A 23,380-nucleotide genomic window follows, 5' to 3' on the forward strand; every position below is an offset into this window, starting at 1 on the left:
TGTACAACAGATGCCAGGTCTTTTCTTAATGATTCCTATTTAAAATTTACATTTAGATTTCACACTGACTTGCTAGTTATCCAAGCACAATTCCAGATCATACCATAGGTGCCTGTCCAACCACAGATGGATACAGATACGGAAAAACGCCTTGCTTAAATGTGTTCTGACTCAGGGCATAAACCTGTGCTTCAAAATCCATCCGTAGCTTTCTCTCATCAGTGAAACGTCCCCCTCATCGGACGGGTGCTTTGTCTGGCTTCCTGCAGTGGGTGACTAACTGGACACGGGGAGGCACATTTAGGGAATCCAGCTGGTCCAAGTGAGGCAGAAGACAGAAGCATGTACAAATGCCATTATCCCAACAGTTCGGCAAGTTTTCTCTTAAAAAGTATCTCTAAGACCCATCTTCGTGGCTCACGACGGAACATCATTTTTGCAACTGCAAGTAATTTAATGCAGAGTCATGACGGTTTTCCCCAATTCTTATTCTTAATCCAGAAAGTAAATAAAACCTACATATACTCTCCAGGCTCTAATCCTATCGTTCAAAAATAATTACCGGCAGAAACGTAACCCTTTGCTCTGCACTGGGCCGAGGTGGGAAGGCAAGCCTAGATCAACTATCCTTCTGGGCTAATGCCCGACAGGGCAAGGTTCTCAAGTGACATCTGAGGAGGACTCCTGATGACCCCCAGGCCCCATCCTTAGGACCACTTTCAAAATCGAAGGGTATTACTACAACGAGCTTGGTTTCTATTACGCAGATTTTCCTTGATGAAGCAGACTGACCCATAAAGCCGGTCAGAGCTGCAAGGTCTACGGCAAGCAGAGGCATATTCCACGGCCAGAGCGAGGCTGGACACGGGGGTTCAGGGGCAGCTCCTGACCATCTGCGCTCTGGTTGCACCAGGAAGACTCCCGACCCACCGTGATGATTCTACTTGTTCACTAAGCCAAGAAGCCCTGAGTAGAGAAGGTATCAAGGCCTGTATTCTACATTCAGAAGAAATGAAGCTTTAAGAAATATACAGAACTATAAAAAATGATCAGCAGAATGGCGTAGCTTGGTGGCAGCTCAAATCCCAACTTGCTGAGAGTGGTAGGACCTCTGAACAAAATTACCCCCCCGCCAGGATCTGTTTCCCCACCTGCGCTCGGTACGAACTTCAAGGTGTTACTGTCAAGAGTCAAGTCTGAAAGATGCTTAGCACAGTCCCTCACGCACAGAAAGCACTAGAAAGCTGTATCCAACTTAACGAGGCTTATCAGGTAGTTTCCAAAACCACTTGGAGAGGAAGCGGCCCAGGGGCGGGAGGCGGAAGGAAGAGCTGGAGTGCACCACGCGGCTGGAAGCGGGACCGCGGCGGGGGGGCGGGGTACACAGCAGGGAAGCCTGGGCGGTCCCGAACAGGAGACTGGGCCACAGGGCCCCAAAGGATGGGTCAACGAGCAGTTTACATTTTCCCCTTTGTCGCACCCCCTCAAACCGCAAGCTTTGTTCCATTCAATCTTTTTTTTGACACTGCTTTCACTTTGTCTAAAAAGAATTTTAACAGTAATATGGAGGTCATCATGCCCACCAATCTGGACCTTGCGCCTACTATTATCTTTTATCTCCTGGCACTCTGTACTTAAAGGTCCTGCATCTTGTAAGCAAACTCCCAGAAAAAGGTCCAGGCACCCGGACAGAGGGACCCAGCAGGGGCTGTGACCTTAGAATACTGGCTAAGAAACTGCACAACTGGACAGCCTTCCTCTTCCCCTCAAGGCCTATCATCTCTTCTTTCCATAAAGTACACATGCTTTTCCACAGCCCAGGGTTCAAGCCTGGCTTCAGAATAGTCCCTTACTCCCCACCTCCCAGGTCACCTCTCGCTCCCGCCTTCAGAAAAACGGGGCACACAGACAGGGAACACACGAGTGCTTGAGCAATGAAGAGCCACACATATTCGTTGTCATTTCTCCCACCTCACTTCAGGAAGTCTGCAACATGCACGGACATTACCTGGGGCTTAAAACTACAGGCTACCCAGGCCCCGCCCACCATCTAATTTAAATGGCTGGTTGTAGGGCTTTGGAGCTGGTAGCTTAGTACCTCTCTGGGTTGTCGGAGAGCCACTGCACGAGAGGGCAGGGCTGTGGCTCGTCTTCTGACAGCCTCGCCTGTCCCCCGACCAGCATGCCAGTCACTGCCAGGTGCCCTGCAGTCTCTCAGGACGACTCGATCTCTCTCTCTCTGCTCTAGAATACACCCTTCAATGGTGCTTTAGGAGGACAGTCACTGAAAGATGAGATGCCCAAGTGGGAGCAGCAGGGCTGGTGCCACCAGGTAGGGAAGAGGCCACAGGCCACCGGGTCTCCGAAAATGTGACAAATGGCAAACCACTTCCTCTAACCATGAGCCGGGTCTTTAAATGTGGCCTTGGTATCCAAGGCAGCCTTTCTGTCACTCACCTCCACTGTAATCCACTTTCAAGGTCAAGTGCCATTTACCCTTCTTTTATGGATATAAGTCAATCCATTTGAAGGTTTGATAGCAAATCAAAATCCACCTAAGTATCAAATGCAGGAAATGAGCTATCATTTTAGTATGGTCACTTTAACCTAAGTATTAAAAGATGGCAGTCCTCTAGATATCTACCCTCAAAGAAGAAGCCAGAGGCATCTTCTTGACCACCCAGCCTTTGGAGAACCGTGACAGAGTGACGACGTTTTCAATAGAAGTATAACTAGGAGAGACCACCGAGCAAATGTAAGTTCCACAAGGGCCGGGATTTTGGTCCACTGACGTAACCTAGGCTCCCGAACACAGCCCTGGTATATGGTGGGTGCACGATAAATTCATGTGATTCTGTACAACATCTTGCTAGAAGCACCTGAATCAACCAGATTAAAACAGCCAGCCCAGAGAAGGGTTTGTAATCAAAAACAGTGAGAGGTGCTTTAAAAGAGCAGAAACATAAGGCTTCAATTACTAGCCTTTAGAATTTTTTAAAATGTTTGACTCCATGAAGAGGAAAAGCAACCAGCCCGGGGGCAGCCTGTTCCTGGTGGGGCGGGAGTTACTGGACTTCTTGGGGACTCTTCCACTGAGTCAATGTCCGCGTGCCTGTCACGCTCAGGCGCTGCTGTCAGCACCCGGGTCCCACGGAGCCAGACCTGGCCCTGCCCCTTCAGTCCAGTGAGAGAGTCTGTGAGTAACCAAACCCAGTAAAAAAGACCTCCTTCTGGAAGGAAAACTCAAGAGACTATCTAGCCCATTCCCTGCTAACCAGATTGGGAACGAAGATCCAGAAAGTAAAAGGACTTGCCCAAGGTGAAGCCACCCGCAGCAGGGACACAGAGGGCATCCATCAGATGCCTGTTCACTGGCACGTGGAGGGATGGATGAATGGCGAGCACCCGGGCCACGGTGGAAACCCACTTCTCCTTCCCAGCCCAGTGCTCAAGCTCACAAGGCACAAGGCCCAACTCGTCAACAGGGCACTCGGTGAGTTGAGCAGAACATTTAAAACAAGGCATTCTGAAAGCCGTTCTGAAGCTCCATCAAGCCCTCAACCTCCTCCACGCCTGCCTCCTCCCCTGGGTTTCTGTAACAGCGGAGTACCGTAAGGACCATAAGCCAGAGACGGGACGGGACCATCTGGCCAAGGGAGGCTGATCACACCTTCAGCTTCACCACTGTGCCCTCAGGTGCAGTAACACGCAGAGAAAGGAAGAAAGTACGAGAACAGCAAGTGCTGCAGTGGAAGACATTATGAAACTGCTTGTATTCAATCGTTTTTAATTAAAACACACACACACACAACAATTCCATATAAGCTTAATACAAACGTTACAACTGGTTTCATTCTTCCGGGAATTCTTAAAAAGAAAGATCCCCAAAGTAAACTGTTAACAAGCACAGAGGAAGCCGAGACCCCACACATGAAATTCTTTATTTCCCTCTTAGCAAAGTAAGTTCACAAGGTACTTCTCAGCACCACTGTCCCGACTGCATGTCTACCCTCTCATTGGGATATAAGCAGTGTAACCCACATTCGGTGAATGCCAAATAGGAACGAGCGAAGAGAGGTCTGGGTGGACTCTACGTGCCGCACTTCCTGCCGAGGGCGGCCCCCCACCGCTCCTGCGGCCCCTTCCTCTTCCTCCCTCACTGCTCCCGAGGATGTACAAAAGCAATCCTTTCACAAGGGTTTAGAAAGTGTTTTTATTGGTTACAATTATATAAAACGTATCACTTGAATTCCCTCTAGTTATTAAGTGCTTGCTAGCAATAGCATAAAAACACTTCTTAGACATCTGACAAGCTCCGATGATTTCTTTCATACCAGAAGGGGAAGAAGAGCAAAGGGCGCACCTGTCTGTAATGAACCCCCCTCCCTCTCTCTCTCTCTCTCAAAGCTACATTGGTTAAAATCAACGGACAACCCCTTTTGTATGTCAAATTGTAAATTTTAATGTTTTCATTAGAATAGTCTTTTATATCACTCTCCAACAAGAAAGAATAAAATAACTAACAGCAAACTTCAATACAAAAACACTCTCCAGATTAACAGCTCCAACAAAAATGTAAAATGTAAATCACATATAATACAATTGAAGTGTCCAAAACAATTTAAATAATTTTAAATATTTTATTTTTAAACTGCTACAAATGCTTTGTACAACATTTCAACATAAAAGTCCCCATAACAGAAATGTAACAAAATGGGAATGGTCGCGAAAGGGTTAAAGTGGCACAAATTCACCAAACAAGCATCAAACTACACATTTTCAGAGGTAGATTACTTTTAAAGTTGAGAACAAAAAACAACATGAATAAAAGCCATTTTCCACCAACTCAGTCATCAATTAAGGGGAAGGCATAGAACGCACAGAGAAACAACACTTACACATCCACTCAGGACGAGGCCAATTTGTGGGTTTTTTGCTCTCTTTTAGAGACGGAAGTGTAAAACCTGCCATGTAAATTCATTTATACTTACATGTAGACATACATCTGTAGAGGCCTGGGGTGCATCCTGGCTGCGTATATATTGCTACATAGTCTCCAATAATATAATAGTTATAAATTAGTGCCAGATAATCATCTGAGAGGATAATGTCCATCTGGATATATGAACAGGACACTGGAAGAAGCATTAAAAAAAAAAAAAAATCCATATCCAATCCGGTTTCCTCTCCATTATGCTGGCAATCTGCTTGTGATATATATTTAAAAAAAAAAAAAAACAAAAAACAGAAAAAGAACAAACAAGCTGAGAGAAGCTAAATGCCTCTCTGTATATAACTCATTTAAAAGAAAGGCATCAAGAGCTGGTGTGTGACCAAGCATTTTAGAATGAGTGCATCAGAATTTGTTGTCCCTGAAATCTACAGAGTACTACTCATAAACCAGAACTTGCTCTGCAAGGTTAAGTTCCAATCATTCCTTTCTCTCCTGTGTGCCAAGACCCAGGGCTGCGCTCAGATCTGAGCCCCCAGCGCCGTGGCGACATGCCCTCCTCCTTGTACCCCGGATTGCCTGGGAGCCCAGTGCACGTGCTGGGCTCCAGCAAAGCAACGGAGACCCGACCCTAACCGGGGCAGCAAGAAGCCTGCCGACAGTCGTGTGTGAGGATTTTTGAGTCAGCTTCAACTGGTCTTGCAAGCGTGGTAGATCTCGTATCCTTGGCCGTAGTGCTTATCCTAAGTTGAGCATGCAATATCTTTATTTAGTCAATTAAGGTTTGCTTTGTTTGGGGGGCTTTTCTACATACAGGAAGCTCCTAGAAAACAAGGAAACTGAAGATGAATGGCAACATCACCTGACATGACCTGACTGTGTTAACGGTACGTAGACTGTTCAACAAATGTCGTTATGAACAACAACAGAAGGACTCTGAAGGTGCACAGGAACTTGGGTATCCTACTCGAGAGAGGCTGGGAAGGACCACGAGCAGGTCTCTTTGGAGTGGTCTGTGGCAGAGACAGGTATGTGAAAACTTAGCATCACGGTGGCCAAAGGAAAACATGGTCCGGTATATCTCATGTTGCTCCATCTTTAAGTGTTTAACGGGAACACAGTATTTTGTTAAGCTGCTCTAAAAGAAGCATTAAAGAATGTAAGAACACCTCAAAATTTACAAAGACCAAAGATGGCTATCTCTTTCCTGGTCTTTCCTCCCTCTTACAGCAGGTGGAAATGAGCCCTCAGCAAGAGATCTAACTCCAGCCCCACAACATGCAGGTGGGCTCTGGCCACTGACCGTGTGAGGTGAGCCCAACAAAGGGTAGGGTCCACTGGGTTGACAGCTGTCCCGGGACAATCTAAAGATGGGCGGTATGCCCGGTGTCCTCTGCTGCCCTGTCCTAAGAGGAGGATTTGGAACACGGGTCTTTTTTACACCCCGACTGGCACAATGTCTTGTGCTCCAGGAAATGACCAACTGGCAAATTCTGCTGAGCCCTCAGCATTCAATGGGAAACTCCGACTTCATTCACATGGCTTGAGAAACTGTGGAATCCTCAACTGGCATTCAAATGTTAAAATGTCTGAGTGCTGGGGACTAGCTCTGAATCACAGTTTGTCAGGCTGAGACACACAGGAAAAGGATGTGCGGCCAGTTCGGTGTAAGTCCGTGAATATGCAATGGGCTAAGTAAAGCAAAATCACTGAAAAAACAAAGGCAAAGCAACTCCTCCTAAACATGCGCCATGAAATCAGCCCCGAATAAAATTTACAAGCAGAAATATACTGAGAAGGAATGAAGACTACACCTAAAACAATTCCTTTCCAATGTAACACACCCAACATGGAGGGAGGATGAGGCCGGCTTTCTAAGAGCCCTGGGCTGGACAGTGATGACCACCCCACCCACCCACCTTCCGGAGGCCGGAGCTTAGGAATCCCAGTTTTACAGCAAATGCACGACAAGGTGCTAAGAAGACCACACCAAACTCTTGGAAGAAATGCCCACTCTTCTGTCCAGATAATTAAACTATGATGTCCTACGGAACGTGTTGTTTTTTTCACTTGCCAAAAATACTTCACGAATTTGTGGTCACCTCTAAGCAGCCCCCCCCCCCCACGTGTAGGACACACATCCTTCATTCAGCTGTGCCCACAGTACACAGTGCCAGAGACTCCTGCCACCGGGGAGGGGACGCCTGCTGCCACCATCTACCCGTTAGAAACAATGGCAATGTCTTCTTATCAGACTCTTCAGTGTTTGCTTTTAGGCCAAATGCATTCCAGCAATGGAACCCTCTGTTAACTATCAAATAAAGCAAAATAATTAAGATTAACTGGAGCAAAGAAGAGAGACACAATTTTATTAGGCACTTTGGTCCTTTGCAGTTTTCAGGGTTCGTCAAAAAGCACTGGATGAGTAAGAGGCCAAGTAAATGAACTTCATACATGTATAGTTACTCAAGAGAGTTTATCTTTATAGTACTTTAATTTTTCATAACCTCACCCTTGAATCGTATAAATGGGATCCAGTCCAAAATGAGTGATGCTTTCAGGTAACACTGCAGACAAAAAGGGATGCACACAGTACATTCTAAAGCATCAACCCCCCGGGAGATGTTTTTTAGTACAGTCAGTGAAAATAATGGCATTTTCTGGTTCTTTAACCTTGAAAAGGACTCGGTTTAAGAACATCCTGTTGTTGTGGAACTTCCAGAACACAGACGGGGTACAAACAGGTACACAGTTAAACTGCCACAGGCAGGCAGCTTGAACAGCTGATAAATAGGTGTGCATTTTCACCAGGGCTAAGCTCCAAGATGCTATATTATGCATATGCCATGGCCAGAGACCAGATGCTGAATTGGAACTACCGTGACGGATTATTTAGTTCACTCACGAAAGTCGCTTTTTTAAAAATGTGACCCTTGGTTCCTACGGTAAATCGTTCCAATCAGCCTTGGCCAATGACCCTTCTCTACATCTTTCTTTAGCCACGACTTAAGGCACACCAGCACCGGGAACTCCACTCATCAACTGTGCAGTGATAACACCACCTGAGTCCTCGTGACCTCTCCAAAATGGCAGTCACTCCCCAGAACTCATTCTAACGGTTTGCCTGAAACACCAAAGTTTTCAGACACTGAAAGTTACAGCCAAGAAAGCCTAGAGCCGAGCAGCTCATCACTCTGAAAGGACAAGATTTTAAAATATTTTGCAGAAATTCTATCTGATGTTGACTATTTCACACAGGATTCACCTGGAGGCATTATCCAGGCAACAGGGATTCCGAGAACGCAACATCAATTCAGGTTACTTGAGTTAACTTGGAAAATCTGAAAAGTCAGTATGACATATTTAACTATTGCCCTGTGTTTTTAATGTGTCACTGAGAACAGTTCTTAATACAGGGAGGACACAGAATAAAACAGTGAAATCACCTCCAACCTAAGATGAATTCTTCCGCCATTACTGGGGGAACAAAGGCGCTGCTGACACATGGGGCCGACCTGCCCTGGGCTGCCACACCTGTCCGAGGGACCTGCCAGGCTCTGCCCCCACTGCAAGGCTCTCAGCGCTCCCTCCTCTCCTTTCTTCAGAATCTGGCCTGTTTCTTATCCTATGTCTGGAGACAGGAGCGGGTTGGTTGGGGGGGTGAGGGGAGGGGTGTGTGTGGAATAAGGCATCTCAAAAGGGAGTCCGGTGTTGGGTGTTTGTTTTAACCAGTGAGGCAATTTTTTCAAATTACAACACAATACAAGAAAGTATGAATAATAAAAGCATGCTCAATTACTATAACTATGCTCCAGTCACAGAAATATTAAACAAGACTGCAATGTGGTTTCAACGAACTTCGGTGATCCAACTGTAACCATGAGCAATGATCTATGATCCGGAAATAATACAAAGTGACACTGAGATATTACCCAAGATATGAAGGAAGTGTGAGAGAATTTCATCTTTTCATAATAGGGTACTTTTGGGAGCTTTTTCATGGTTTTAAATTCAATTCACACCCGGCCCTAATAAAGAAACGGTACCACTCGGTGAGTCCTAGGTCTGACACAAAAGCTGGGAATTCAGGTCTGAGGCAGCCAAAGCCGTGACCCTTCTTCATGCCTCCAACTGAACCAACAGCTACTTCCTTTAAATGCTTATGTCAAAATTCTACAGGAAAAAAGGAAAAAATAGCCATTGGGCAAGAATATGGTGTTCTTCCAACCGTCTTTCCCCCCCACGCTCGTCAGCTCGGACTTCCTCTGGCCCTGGAAGACTCGGCTTACCTGAAGTCCTTCAGCTCCTGCTTGCCACCGCTGTCCTCCCTCCTGCCGTCCCCCGGGTCGGCAGCGGCCGCCAGCTGGAGGCTTCGGGTGACCGGCCCCCCGCTCCGTTCTCGAGACTTTACATTGAACCGCTCTGTTCTTTTCTTACTGGCCAAAGCGGCTTTGCTCTGCAGGACGGCCTTGCTCTTCTGCACCCGCACGTGCAGGCCCCGGGGCGTCTTGCTGGCGAGCTGGGCAGAATGGTTCTTGGCCACCGCTTTGGGCTTTTTCCCCTCGACGTGAGTTATTCTCGCCATTCTCATTGGGCTCGAGTTCCTTAAGGAGGAGCTTGGCTTTTTGGCCTTGACCGAAGCCGCGAATTTGACATTCTGCTTGGACCTGAAGGACGAGGAGGGCAGCGGCACGGGAGCGGGGCCCGAGCTGCGCGCTCTGGTCTTGCCCAGAGGAGCCTGCATGCTTTGCATCTTGATCTCCGCGTCCGCCGTGCGCCGCCGGTGGCCGCTGCTGTTTTTGTCGCTCCCTGCAGGGGAAGCGTGCCCGCCTTTCTTGGAGGAGTGGGCAACGTTTTTTCTGGCAGGAGAGCGCGGTTTTTTGGGACAGCTGAAGGCGGCGTGCTTGTTGAGGCTCCCGACGTACGTGAACTCCCTGCGGCAGTGCGGGCAGACGTGTGAGGCCGGCTCACAGGCGGCGTTCAAGTCGGCCTTCTGCTTCGCAGATTTGTTCTTCTGAAGGATTGCTTTCTGCACAAGCTGGTTTTTTTTCTTCAGTGCGTTTAGTTTGAGCTTGTTCGAGGACATCTTGCTGAGCTCGACGCTGAAGTTCAGTCTTTTGGGCTGTCCCATGCGTCTGAAGGCGCTCTTCCCGGAGTTCTCCAGAACCACCACACCGTTTTTGGGCTGCACGGTCTGTCTCAAGGGCACTGGGTTCTTCTTAGGCGTGTACCGCTTCTTGTCGCTGGCAGAAGCACACGCCAGGATGTGTTTGTGTAACTCCGGCATGTTGTCGACACCCTTCCCGCACTTTGTGCAGCGAATGGCAGTGGTGAACGTCTGTGGGATGTTGTGTGTCGTGAAATTTGTGGCCGTCACGCCGATGCCCATGGGGTTTCGGTGATGGTACTGAAATGGGGGCGGTTTAAAGCTCGGGTAGTGCTGATTGAGGCCCAGTCGGACATCTGGGTCTTTCGTCTTTATGCCAGAAGCCATTATTTTTATGGTTGTGTAAAGCTCTTCGGAGGAATCATTTAGCTCTTCTTCTTCTTTCGACGCTTCTAAAGGATCTTCTGGCAAACTCTGCATGTGCTCTCTATGGGCCTTGCTGGGATCGGTGAAGTTCTGGGGCCTCAGGGTGCCACTTTCAAACTCATGGTGGGTGCACACCTTGTCTGGGTGGAGATCTCGCTGGTGCTGCTGCAAATTGCACAAGAAAGCAAATTCTTTTTTACAAACTGAACACACAAAGATATTCCCAACTCCATGAAGCAAAAAGCGATGTTCTGACAGATCAGTTTTAGCCTTAAAGAGCTGCACACAAAATTCACATTTGAAGGGCCATTCTTCAGCATGGACAGATAAATGTTTGGTTAGATCTTTAATGGAAAGAAAAGGTGATTCACAGACATTGCAGACGAAGTTTTTGTTGAATGTTTCCTGAACAATCTCCTGTTCAACTGCAGACTGGAGTTCTTCCCTGGGTTTCAGATCATCACCCTCTAGTTCCTCCTGCTTGAAAGTTATCATGGGCAGAGAAGCTTCCAGATTATCCCCAGAGGAAACAACAGAGGAGACTGCTGAGAGCGGTGGCGGCGAGGGGGAAGAGGAGGAAGACGAAGAGGAGAAGGAAGAAGACGAGGAAGACGACGACGAAGAAGACGAGGAAAGGGTCGGGGGTCCGGGCGAAGCAGCAGACGTGAGCGGCTCCACGGAAGGGATGGGAGATGGTGACGGAGACACCGTAGGGGAGAGAATGGGAAGCGGGGACTGCACGGTGGCATTCGAGAGCGGAGAGGGACACAGACAGGGAGATGCCTCGGAAGAGGGGACCGGAAGAGGGACAGTAGGAAGGAGTGGAGGCGGTGGTGTGGCAACAGTCAACACGGGAGGACAGGCTGGGGGGGAAGAGGGGTGTGTTGGGATCAAGAGAGGAGGCAACTGCCCAGAAGAAAGGGAAGAGGTCTGCAGGGCAGGCGAGGAAGGAGAGACATCGGGTGGGGACTCAGCCACAGGGGCCGATGAACTGGAGTCTGGGCCAAGGCCAGCGTCTGGCTGGGGGTCCAGGGACTGACAAGGACTCGGGCTCCGGGTCACATCTGCAGTGCTCTCTACAGGTAAGTCGAGGCCATTGTACTCATTGAGAAGAACCTTCTGCAGCATGCAGGTAGTTGGTTTCTTTTTCTTTACAGCACTGCAGGCTGGCTGCACCAGATGGTTTTCTTTGAACTCCTTGCCTTCAGAGTCACTACAAGGCTTCTTATGCACACTGAGATCTAATACAGATTCCCACTGGACCGGAGTCTTGCCTGTGCCCTCAGCCTTCTGTTTGACACCGCTGGATAAATCCAGTGGCTGCTGGTTGCACACATTGCTAAAAGTAGAACTGGCTGCCCACTCCTTAGATACTTTATATTCGTCAAAGCATGGCGGGCTCACGGCTTCTCTCTCCTCTCTCCCAGATAAACTCCACGCGGGTGAGTTGCTGTGACTTTCTAATTTGGGCTTTTTGGAACCTAGAACTCCATCAGTCCACGCTGCTTTGCCTTCGCTTTGCTTTCCAAAGTCTCGAAGGGCAGGACTGTGTTGTGGGGAACTGGGAGGAGAACTGGTCCGCCGCTTAAACCGACTCGAGGTCACGGGGAGCATGGACGCGGGAGCGGACACACACACGGGCCCTAACTTCGGTATTTCGGTCGCTGAAATGCCTGCAGGAGGAATTAGCTTGTCCTGGGTCTGAAGAAGTTGTTTGAGCTTCGATGACAAGTACACACTTTTTTCTTTGTGGAAAGACACTGCCTCTGACGTGGATATGCTGAGAGGCAGTAAGGAACACGAGGGCACCGAGGGCTCAGGCTCCGTCTCCGCTTTGATTTTAGGTAGCGCGGGAGGACTCGCGGTTCTCCGTTTCTTGGACTCGCTGTTCGTGCCGCTGGAAGGCTCTTTAGGAAGATCATCTGCTATGGCGGCCTGCGTGGTCTTTACATTTTGGGTGATCTCCACCGTAACTGGAGTAAGCAGACAATTGATCCCATACAAGTCGGCCGAGCTGGACTCCATCTCGATGACGTCACAGTTACTCGTGCTGCTGCTCGTCTGAATTTTGCCATCAATATAGAACTTTAGGTTTTCCGAGATATTGCTGGAGATATCCATGATGTACACGTCCTCTGCCTCCCCGTCCTCCTCTGGCTCCGTGCTGGGCACGTAGACACTCTGGGCGGGCGGGGCCTGCTCCGCGGGTGGGCGCGGCTCCTCCAGGAGGCCCCCTTTCCGCCGCACGCCCTTGGGGAGCAGATGGCGCTCGTGCACTCTACGCTGATGCCGTCTCATATTCGTATGCGTTCCAAACACCTTCTTACAGTACTTGCACGGATGCAGCTCTTTAACGTCCCCGTTCTCCTCCACAACAGAAGAACTGACCGCTTCCAGGGGGGCCTTCTCTGAATGCGAGAGCAGAGAGTCCTGCCCGAGGCCGGAGGGCGGCGAGCCATGCACCGCGGCGGCGGCGGCGCGGTCTCCGGGGGCTCTGCCGTCTGCCGGGTCGTCGGGCGGCTGCAGCGTGGGCCCAGGCTTGCGCTTCAGCCCCGCCTCGTGGCGCCGCTCGTGCCGCCTCCTGTTGATCTGCGTGCCGAATGCCTTCCCGCAGTACTTGCACTTGAAAGCATGATTGACTGTGGACATGTGGATGTGCGTGTGGCGCTCGAGCCCCTGTTTGGTCGTGAACTTCCTCTCACAGTGCTGACACGGAAACAGAAACGTCTCAAAGATGTCACCATTGGCCTCTTCTTTCATTTTGGGAGTTCTGGAAACAGGTGGAACCTCCAGAGAGCCTGCAAGCGTTTCTTTTGACACATGTTTTGGTTCTTCTAGTAAATCTTCCAGCTTCTCATCACATCGTATTTCTGGCTCTTTCACAGAACTTTCATTTGGCATGTCAGCTTCTTCCTCCCCATCTTCCTCCAGCTCGTCCTCTTCCTCCAGCTCGTCCTCTTCCTCCTCTTCCTCCACATCATTCACCTCACAGTTCGTGGCTGCTGGCCTCTCATCTGGTTCCGTGCGGGGCTCACAGGCGGCGGGGGGGACGACGAGCTCCGGAAGCACATCCTGACTGACCGCCTCCTGAAGAACGGCTGTCTGCTCCACTGCACAGGCTGACGCCTTCTCGTCCTCTTCTTTGGGACCTAGAAAGCACAGGAAGCAGAAGCACAGGCTTGAGGACAAAATCTAGCCACTTTATGATCAATTCTTACTATGCAAGCCATTTCTCTTATCACCGAAGATACGTGTGGGAGAGTGTGACCAGCAATACAAAGCTCTACCTTCCCATTTATAAAGCTATATTGAATAGGAATCCATTTTGTTCACTTATTCAACAAATATTTACAGAGCGCCTGCTACACACCAGGCCACACGCCGCGCAACGAGGATACGTACGTGAACAGTGTGGCCACGTGGACCTTCGAATCTCTTCTGTGTTCAGTCACACACATATAAATACAATTGTGTTGACAGAAATTGTAGTACTTAAAACTGTGCTGGAGGGGTGCCCGGGTGGCTCAGTCAGTTAAGCATCTGCCTCAGGCTCAGGTCAGGATCCCAGGGTTCTAGGATCGAGCCCCACACTGGGCTCCCTGCTTTTCCCTCTCCCTCTGCCCCTCCCCCCATGCTTGTTCTCTCTCTTGCATTCTCTCTCTCAAATAAATAAATAAAACCTTAAAAAAAAAAAAAAAAACACCTGTATTGGATATTGATACAATACTGGATTCGGGACTGGATTCGGATCCAGTATCCAGTAATACTGGATATCAGGAGTCTTGTTGTGAATTCTATTCCTCATGATTCCAAACTGAAACTAGAAAACTGTTAATCACATTACCAGGTTAGGTTCTTCATAGGCTGTCTTGAATAGAATGATTCTTTCCCTCCTTCCTGACCAAAACTATGTATTTAGAAGCTAGGACATTTTCCAAGCCTAATCAAATTATTAAGAACTCAGGAGCTGTGGAGAAAAAGGAACCCTCAAACCCTCATGCACTGTTGGTGGGAATGTAAACTGGTGCCTCAAAAAAAAATCAAAAATAGAACTACCCTAAGATCCAGTAATCGCACTACTGGGTATTTACCCAAAAAAAACACAAAAACACTAATTCAAAAGGATACATGCACCCCTATGCTTACTGCAGCATTATTTACAACGGCTAAACTGTGGAAGCAGCCCAAGCGTCCATCAATAGTTGAATGGATAAAGAATATGTGGTATATAAACACACACACATACACAAGAATATTATTTGGCCATAAAAAAGAATGAAATCTTACCATTTGCAACAACAACATGGATGGAGCTAGAGTATAATGCTAAGCAAAGTCAGTCAGTCAAGAAAGACAAACACCGTATGATCTCACTCACGTGTGGAGCTTAAGAAACAAAACAAATGAGCAAAGGGGAAAAAAGAGAAAAAAAGACAAACCAAGAAACAGACTTAACTACAGAGAACAAACTGGTGGTTACCAGAGGTGGGGGGGGGATGGGTGAAACAGGTGATGGGGATTAAGAGTACACTTACCATCATGAGCAGAGTAACGTACAGAACTACTGAATCACTACATTGTACACTGGAAACCAATATAACTCTGTATATTAACTATACTGGAATTAAAATAAAAACTTAATAAAAAGAAAAAAGAACTCAGGAGCATCTGAAGAAGGAAATAAAGACCCGAAGTGACTTCTGAGTCTCTATACCCAGAAGAAACCCACCTGAGCCCAACCTGAGGTAGATGGCAGACAGGTGGTCAGGAAGGGGCTCACTACTAAGATGACAGTGGTGCAGAGGCCTAAAGAAAATGAGTCATACAAGTATCTGGGGGAGGGAAGCCCACCAGACAGAGGAAACAGCAGATGCATGAGCTGAGTCAACATGTTAGATGTGTTCAAAAAAACAACAAGAAGTCAGAAAGGCTGGGGTGGGGAGGGACTGAAAAAAGGAAAACTCTAGGTGGACAAGGATGGAGGTACAGAGAGGTGCTGGTAAGTGGTCAGACACTGGATATATTTTGAAGATAAAAGGCTGACAAGATTGCTGACTGGCTGTGGTGGGCAGGAGAGAGAGGGAGAGAGGGAGGAGTCAAGGAGGATTCCACAGCAACTGTAGTAATACTATTTACTGAAAGACTGAGGGAAAAGTAGGTCTGAGCTCCCCCCCCGCCCCCCGCAGGTGAGTGTGTGTGTTGAGGGGGAATCAAGAGTTATTTTGGGACACACACACACCTGAGTAAAGATATTAAGTCATTTGTTTTACAGGACTCAAGTTCAACAAAGAGGCTGAGCCCAGACTGTACAAGTCCTCAAACCAGAAGTGGTATTTGGAGCACAGGACTGCAAGAGGCCACCTGGAGAATGAATGCAGACAGAAAAGAGGCGGGAAGATGGTCCCCCAGATGACTCCAGGACTTACAGGTCAGAAGAATGGCCAGTGAGGTTAACTGGAGAGCCAAGAAGAGTAAAGAAAGTTTCAAATGGAGGGAGTGATCAGCTGTGTCCAGAACTACGAATGGGTTGGCTAAGAGGAGGACAGGGGGCTAAACGTCCAATTTATCAAGGTGGAGCTGTGGTGGTGGTGACAACAGTTTTAGCAGAGCAGTGGGGACAAATGCCTAATGGGAGTTCCTAAGAAAACGGAGAGAGCAGGGAGACAGGGAGGCTAGAGTGAAGCTATCAAGGAAAGCAGAGAAGTGGAGAAGGGGTTGGAAAGAATCACAGGGACAGCAAGGGACTCTAAGACAGGCACCATTACAAGCCCATTTAATGCTCACAGGGATGGTCCATTGCGCTGCTTTCTCTACAGTACCACCTGAGTCCCTGCTGAATTAGGCCCCTTTTAGGAAAATGAAACATGCATTCAGAAAGGCTCTGTAAAGGAAGCAGAGGCTCTTCATTCACTGGGCCAATATTTACTATATGCCAGTACTACGTGAACAGGACTGTCAAGACCCTTATCCTGGCAGAGCTTCACTTTAACGGGGGCCACGTACCAGAAAGCAGCAACAAGACTGTCCTGAATTAATGACCATGCTTTGGGGAAGTACGGGTTGCTACGGAAGAATGCGGGAGAAACACCTAATAATGACTTTGTTCATCAGGGAAGGAAGGACTGAGCAGACTGAACCTGAAGGTCAAGGACAGAAAAGGAAAAGCAAGCAGGAGGAATCAAAACATGCATCACACTCGAAATTAGTCTGGACTTACCTGGGGGCAGTGGGGCTCCATTAAGGTATTTTAAAGCAGGAGAGTGCCGTTTGGGAGATCTGGCTGCAATGTGGCTTACGGGATTGGGAGGAGGACAATCCTGAAGGCAGGAATTCTAAGGCTGGGGTATTAGAAGGGAGAGGGTGGGGCCCACACTAAGAGATGGAAATGGAAGGAAGCAATGGACACAAAAAAGAGTGGCCAGACTGTCAAGAGAAGAGACCTGTCAACAGACCCAGGGACCACCTGGATGTGGGGAGGGGGAGGACGGGCTAAAAAGGCCAACCATTCCCTGCTCTGCAAACACCAGGTATTCGTGGCAAGCTCACCTGCTCAGTCCCAGCCCCCTGGCCTTACTTTTACCTGTCTGTCCGCTACCTCTCCCCCAACAGACCAGCCTTCTCTCCCCTAAGACAAACTTCATTAATCCCACGAGTTCTCCACAGACTGGGACACCAGTCATTTGATGGTGGTAGGAGCTAACTCCCTTTCCAAATACATTTTCAACAAAGACCCAGCTTGCTAAAAAAGTCAAAATGAGACAACAGAAAATGAAAAGAACATCTCTAAGGCTTAGAAATTTTAGAGTCTATTTTTAGCCAAAATCTGTGGCTTCTGTTACTGTGGGGGAAAAAAAATTTTTCTTTCCCTGTGATTGGTAAACAATCCCAGACTTAAAACTGTCCAAAGTAATAGGGAACAAAACACTCAGAGCTCTATTAATTAACTAGTAAGGTCCACACCAACGTGTATCCACACACTCGATGAGGTCTGTTGAGTTTTAAAAATAAAGGAAGGTTTGGGGAACACAAGGAAGAGTCTGGACTGTTTTGCTCAGTACACAGACCACTTGCTGAGGACAATGCCGAACACTCAGGAGAAGCTGACAACTAGCCTGTAAGGAACCAATCACACTTTGATCAGCTACTCCACAAACAGATAAATACTAGGTACTTTTCTTCCTAGGACCTAATGTTATATCAGGAATAAATAACTTGACTTCAGTTACTGAAGGGGAGAGACAGGGCTGTTAGATTTTCTTCTTTAATTCTGCCACTAAAGGCACTGAGGTTCTTCAGTATTTGTGCTGTTGTTCAAACAGAAGTCTTAATCAGCAAATCTGGTATCAGCACACAGAACTTAGTTTTATAAGGCTCTAGGAAATCAACCTGTCCGTTCTTGATTCACAAAATGCCACAGGAAATTATAATCCTTTATGAATGTCATCACTGCAAACAGTGCTAATAAAGTGGTTTATAAAAGGCATCCAAATACATTCAGATCACATCAATCTTTCGCCCTTTTTAAAAGGCATCCAAAATATTCTGTTGGGTTTTTTTTTTTTTCTCTACAAATGTTTCTTGAAAGAGTCACAAGCCTATATTTTGAAATCTGCCTGTTTAGGTCACTACAAACAATTCTTAGAAAGCTCCAGTCTCTGCATATATTTGCCACATAACGAATTAATACACGCCTCCCTCGTTTCTATTATCAATGGTCTCAATATGGTCGTTCAGCTACAAGGAGCACAGAGCAATCTGCCTTTCTGATGAACTTTCAATCCATGCCTCTCTCTAAATTCTCATATCATAGAGGGCCTAGAATATCAAGCCTTAGAAGGGATGATAAAGAAGAAAATCTGGAGTGGAGAAACACGAGGAAATAAAATAGAAATTTAATTTCTAACAAAATACAAGGGGCACGATCCCAGGGTTCTAAGATCCAGCCCCACGGTGGGTTCCCTGCTCAGCGGGGAGTCTGCTTCTCCCTCTGCCCCTGCTCGTGCTCCCTCTCTCTCTCTCAAATAAATAAAATCTTTTTTTTTTTAAGATTTTATTTATTTGCGAGAGAGACAATGAGAGACAGAGAGCATGAGAGGGAGGAGGGTCAGAGGGAGAAGCAGACTCCCTGCTGAGCAGGGAGCCTGATGTGGGACTCGATCCCGGGACTCCAGGATCATGACCTGAGCCGAAGGCAGTCGCTTAACCAACTGAGCCACCCAGGCGCCCTCAAATAAATAAAATCTTAAAAAAAAAAAGAACTCTTCACTCTGCACACTTTTCATGCTGGTATATAAAATCAAAGGTGTTTGATATTTCAAGTAAATTTTTAACTGAAGTGCAAAACATAACAATGTTAAGTATATAAATCATAAGTACATAGCTGGATAAAACAGTTACAGAGTAAATACACTGCTGTACCCCCTACACTGCTCAGTGATGGACTAGTGCCAGTGTCCGAGAAGCCTTCTCAAGTCCCTGCCAGTCTGACTTCTATCACCAGAGATTTGTTTTGATGGTTCTGAACTTTATAAAGTATTTATAAATATAACCACATAGTATGTTTCATTTCATTTTAACCAGGGAATAATTCCATTTTTAACAAAGAACGTCTTTAATAATATTTTTAAGGGGAGGTGAGATGTGGAAGGCTCAGTTCACCGTATTAAATTCAGGTAGCCATTTGCTGTTAACCCTTTCCAGTTTTTGGGTGAAGCCTCAAAAGGGCATCCCAAGGAGATTTACAGTAACTGGCGATACATACCCAAATCATACAAGTCCAACTTCCAAGCTTACCTTCCGCAGAATCTCTCATATTTGCAGAAGCAGAATCTGGCTCGCTTGTCTTCAGCTGTAGGTCTTCGGTTTTGTTTGCTTTGTTTTTACTTTCCTGGGATTTTTTCTTCCCTAAAACACAACATGTATTTATTTACTTACTCACTCACTATTACCCTGAATTCTTGAAAAAGACAATTACTAATCCAATGACAGCAAACTGTAGATTTCTAGGCAATTATCCTATCAGTTAAAAAAGGAACAGACAATGAATAAGAATACTTTTAAGTCATGTTAGAGAAAAAAAAGAAACCCATAAACCCTGTATTCTTGGGCATTAGTTCCCCTATCAAACTAACAGCTCATCTATTCTAGAAAAGTTAAAAATACTGATGTCAGAGGAAAATGAGAGAGACAACTAACACCGAGTTTCAATACCACACAAGTAATAAGGACTGGCAAAGTCTGATTGTTTGTTAAGAAGCACACTGGGGAAAAAAAGACGGTATAACTTGGGTCCCTTTTAGTTAAGACACGCTTATCCACAACTGTCAAAGCAAAACACCAGAAGCAGGCTCCGCTGAATTGCAAAGGATGCATATGCGCAGTGGCTCAAATATCAAATGCAGAGTAATTACGAATAATTCACTGTCAAGCCGGCATGAATTCTGAGGGTCCCCAGGGACTCGATTCCAGGTCCAGTACAATTCAGGATTTCATTAACAACTGGAAGAATGGAATTCAGGAAACGCTAACTGCATTCCAACCAATCCCACAGTTTAGAAGGTAAGACTAAAATGCAATGCGTCTCTGACAAGCTGGAACAATAAGCTCAGGTCACCAAGATATTCAATATGGATAAGCCATTCTCTAGAAAAGTACTAATACTGAAGGTTTGGAAGCTGAGTCTCTTTGGGATTTAACCAGAATTTGTGGCCCTTCTTTTCTATGTACTAATACTGAAGGTTTGGAAGCTGAGTCTCTTTGGGATTTAACCAGAATTTGTGGCCCTTCTTTTCTACTTTTTTTTAATTCCAAGTTTCTTTTTCCTGGTAGCTCTTGTTCAGTTTTCAGATTCAGAGCAGGTTCCCTCCTCAACCTCCCCGAACACTTCTTTCTTCTCCTCCTGCAATGCTCTCCCCAGCACGCCTCACAGAGCTGCCCTTTCTCTTTCAGAACAAGCCTCTTGACAAACTAGAAACCACCCAGTGCTCCTGGAAAACGGTATTCTCTGTAACAGAGCACCACTACAGAGGAACATCAGTAACGAAAATAGAGACAACACATGAAAATGAGGTGCGACACACACAAGTAACATTGAGAGGTTCATCACAGTTAAAAATGGAAACATCAAGGGCGCCTGGGTGGCTCAGTTGGTTAAGCGACTGCCTTCGGCTCAGGTCATGATCCTGGAGTACCTGGATCGAGTCCCGCATCGGGCTCCCTGCTCGGCAGGGAGTCTGCTTCTCCCTCTGACCCTCCCCCCCTCTCATGTGCTCTCTCTCATTCTCTCTCTCTCAAATAAATAAATAAAATCTTTAAAAAAAAAAAAAAAAAAAAATGGAAACATCAATTATCATATGAAGCAAATACTAATCCTAAAAAAAGCACCACCAGATTTTGGCAAATAATTAAGAGATGAAACAAGGGGGGGGGGGAAGTACAAAATACTCAATAATCGGCCATTTGTCAGTCTTAGGCAAATTCTAAAATACTATTTTAAATTCCTAAGTCTTCGGTCCGTGGAAAAAAAAAAAAAAGATGCTTTGACGCTTTCTGCCTAATCGGTGAGAAGTGCACAACCCCCTCCCCCCCACCTCCAGGTGCCCTCTTTAAAAAACAAGGCCAGGAAACCTTGATTCCCTATGAAGAGAAACCACTTGAAGTAGGGACATGTGCATCCTACTGAGAGGGCCACAGGCTGCCTGGGCGTCCCGCAAATGATTTCCTCTGTTGTGGGCCTGTCCGATGCGCTGGAGGACGTTCAGCAGCATCCCTGACCTCCACCCACTAGATGCCAGTAGCACCTCCACTTTTAACTGTGACAAGCCAAAGTCTCCAGACACGGCCGAATGTCCGGGGTGGAGATGAGAGGCCTCCCCAGGTTAAGAATCACTGGGCTGAACCAATACAATACAGGTCACGAAAGATATAATGGGGCTCTGCAGTCTATATATTTAAGAATTTTAAAAGTTTTTGAATCCCACTAATAAACCACTTGTAAAAATTAAAGAACAATTAAATGTATTCCCAAGTAACTTTGGTGAACACTAACAGACTTAGTTTATCGTGGAAATGAGTCTATCATGGATCTAATTATCATTCATTCATGAGACTGAGATTACCAGACACATGAAATGATCCTCACAATCTTAATCAGAACCATCTAACACTTGAGTTACTTTCCATTAGGACCGTAGACTAGAGATAAAGGGGCTATGGAAACCACCTGTCCTACCTGCTATTTTGAGAGAAAAATGAAGGCCAAGGCCCCAGCAGGACTCATAATCAGTCTTCGAGAGAACAGAAATTAGGGCCCGGGTGTCCCGACTCACACTTAGGCATGCCTGGTGTCACTCACAAAGCCAAATACTGCGGTAACAGAATAACAGGTGGGGGAACCTGCTACATTTCTGTAAATAAGTAAATTTCTTTTCCTGATACTTGGTTTCTGTTCTATTTGTAATCAAACTAAAAGAGAAGACAAAAACAAGCCTATAACCAAAACAACCTCTAAGGACTCTTACAAAGGGGCGTGGGGACTTGTCCGCGTCTGTGAGGCAGGAGGGGCCTCGGGAATGGGTCCGGCCGGCAGAGCCCGCTGGGAGCCTGGTAAGTACACGTGTGCACTTACCATCAGGTGCCTGAAGGGTCCTACATAGAAGCTACTGCCAGCTGCGTGCTCCACTTGGTCTAAACAAGAAAGATACAGGAATGAAACACAAGGAAAGTGAAATGGAAACGCCAACAAAGAACATAATGGAAGACAGGACAAACTTCATGTATGTAAGGAAAAGAAATACACACACAGTTATGAAGAAAACTGAATGAAACAGAAGGAAAAGAGCAGTTACCTACTGCACCAAGGTTCTCACACACACAAAAATAAAAATTAGAAAAATTAATCTTTAACTGTGTTCTGAGCCGCTGACAGGAGGACCCACTCGGTATACTTACTCTCAGGCCCATGCCACGCCCGCGCTGCAAAACAGATGCTCTTACCACTTTCTGCCGGAAGACCCCGACGTCCCCATCCACGCCTCTCATCTTACAGATACCCAAGGACCAGAGACGTGAAGTCATCTGCCCAAGGTCACGCAACTAAATTAGCTCTAGAGCCAGAATGAACCTGCAAGGATGATGATGCTAAAGGTGTTCTTGCTGCTACATTTCTTAAGACCAGTAATGACACAGTAAAAATACCATATTCTGTACAATGCAATTTCTGTTTTTAAAAGATTTTATTTATGAGAGAGAGCGCATGCGCATGAGCAGGGGAGGAGTGGAGGGAGAGGGAGAGAATCCCAAGCGGACTCCCTGCTGAGCGTGGGGCCCCACTCAAGGCTCAATCCCACAACCCTGAGATCGTGACCTGAGCCAAAACCAACAGTCGGAAACTCAAGAGACTGAGCCACCCAGGCGCCCTTACAAAACACTTTCTATGCGTTGTCTCACTTGGTTTCAAGGGCAAATGAAAGAAAAGTGGTAGAGACGTCCACTGCATTTACAGGGAAGGAACAAGAATCAAATTAGAGTGCAAATTTTTTTTTTCCATTTCAATGTTATCTGATGCCAGAAACACTTATCAGTCAACACTAATCAGTCAATTGAGACACAGAACCTCAATCTAAGCAAATATGATTCACCATTAAATAGTACCAATAAAACTGGGTTTTCTAGTGAAATAGCTACCATTATAGAGAAGTCCAGCAGTCATAACGGCTACTCTTTATAGATAATGTCTAGCATTATACCTCTGGTGCCTGGGATGCAAGGTGCAAAATCAAAATTGCCTGAAGCATCACATAAATAATTTAACCTAGGTCTGGACTGTGTTCTACTATCTACTAAAACTGGTCAAACACTAGCAAATTCTAGAGAATAATGTTTCGCTTAAAAATGTG

General features: G+C 46.6%; 1 protein-coding gene across 4 annotated transcripts in view; it reads right to left on the reverse strand.

Annotated features, from left to right (window-relative positions):
- PRDM2 (PR/SET domain 2) overlaps window positions 1–23,380 on the reverse strand; it is a 118,053-nt gene that overhangs the window by 25,322 nt on the left and 69,351 nt on the right. For 3 of the 4 annotated variants that reach the window (XM_032393312.1, XM_032393305.1, XM_032393309.1), the window contains 2 exons: window positions 19,278–19,388; window positions 9,241–13,633 (listed from right to left, as the gene is read on the reverse strand). In XM_032393312.1, coding sequence (XP_032249203.1) covers window positions 9,241–13,633; window positions 19,278–19,388 — 4,504 coding nt within the window. Of the gene's footprint in view, window positions 1–9,240; window positions 13,634–19,277; window positions 19,389–22,110; window positions 22,170–23,380 lie in introns of all 4 variants that reach the window. The other variant, XM_032393321.1, reaches the window with a different exon arrangement.

The sequence above is a fragment of the Phoca vitulina genome, unplaced genomic scaffold (genome assembly GCF_004348235.1).
Source record: "Phoca vitulina isolate PV1807 unplaced genomic scaffold, GSC_HSeal_1.0 scaffold2, whole genome shotgun sequence".
Classification (NCBI taxonomy): Eukaryota; Metazoa; Chordata; class Mammalia; order Carnivora; family Phocidae; genus Phoca; species Phoca vitulina.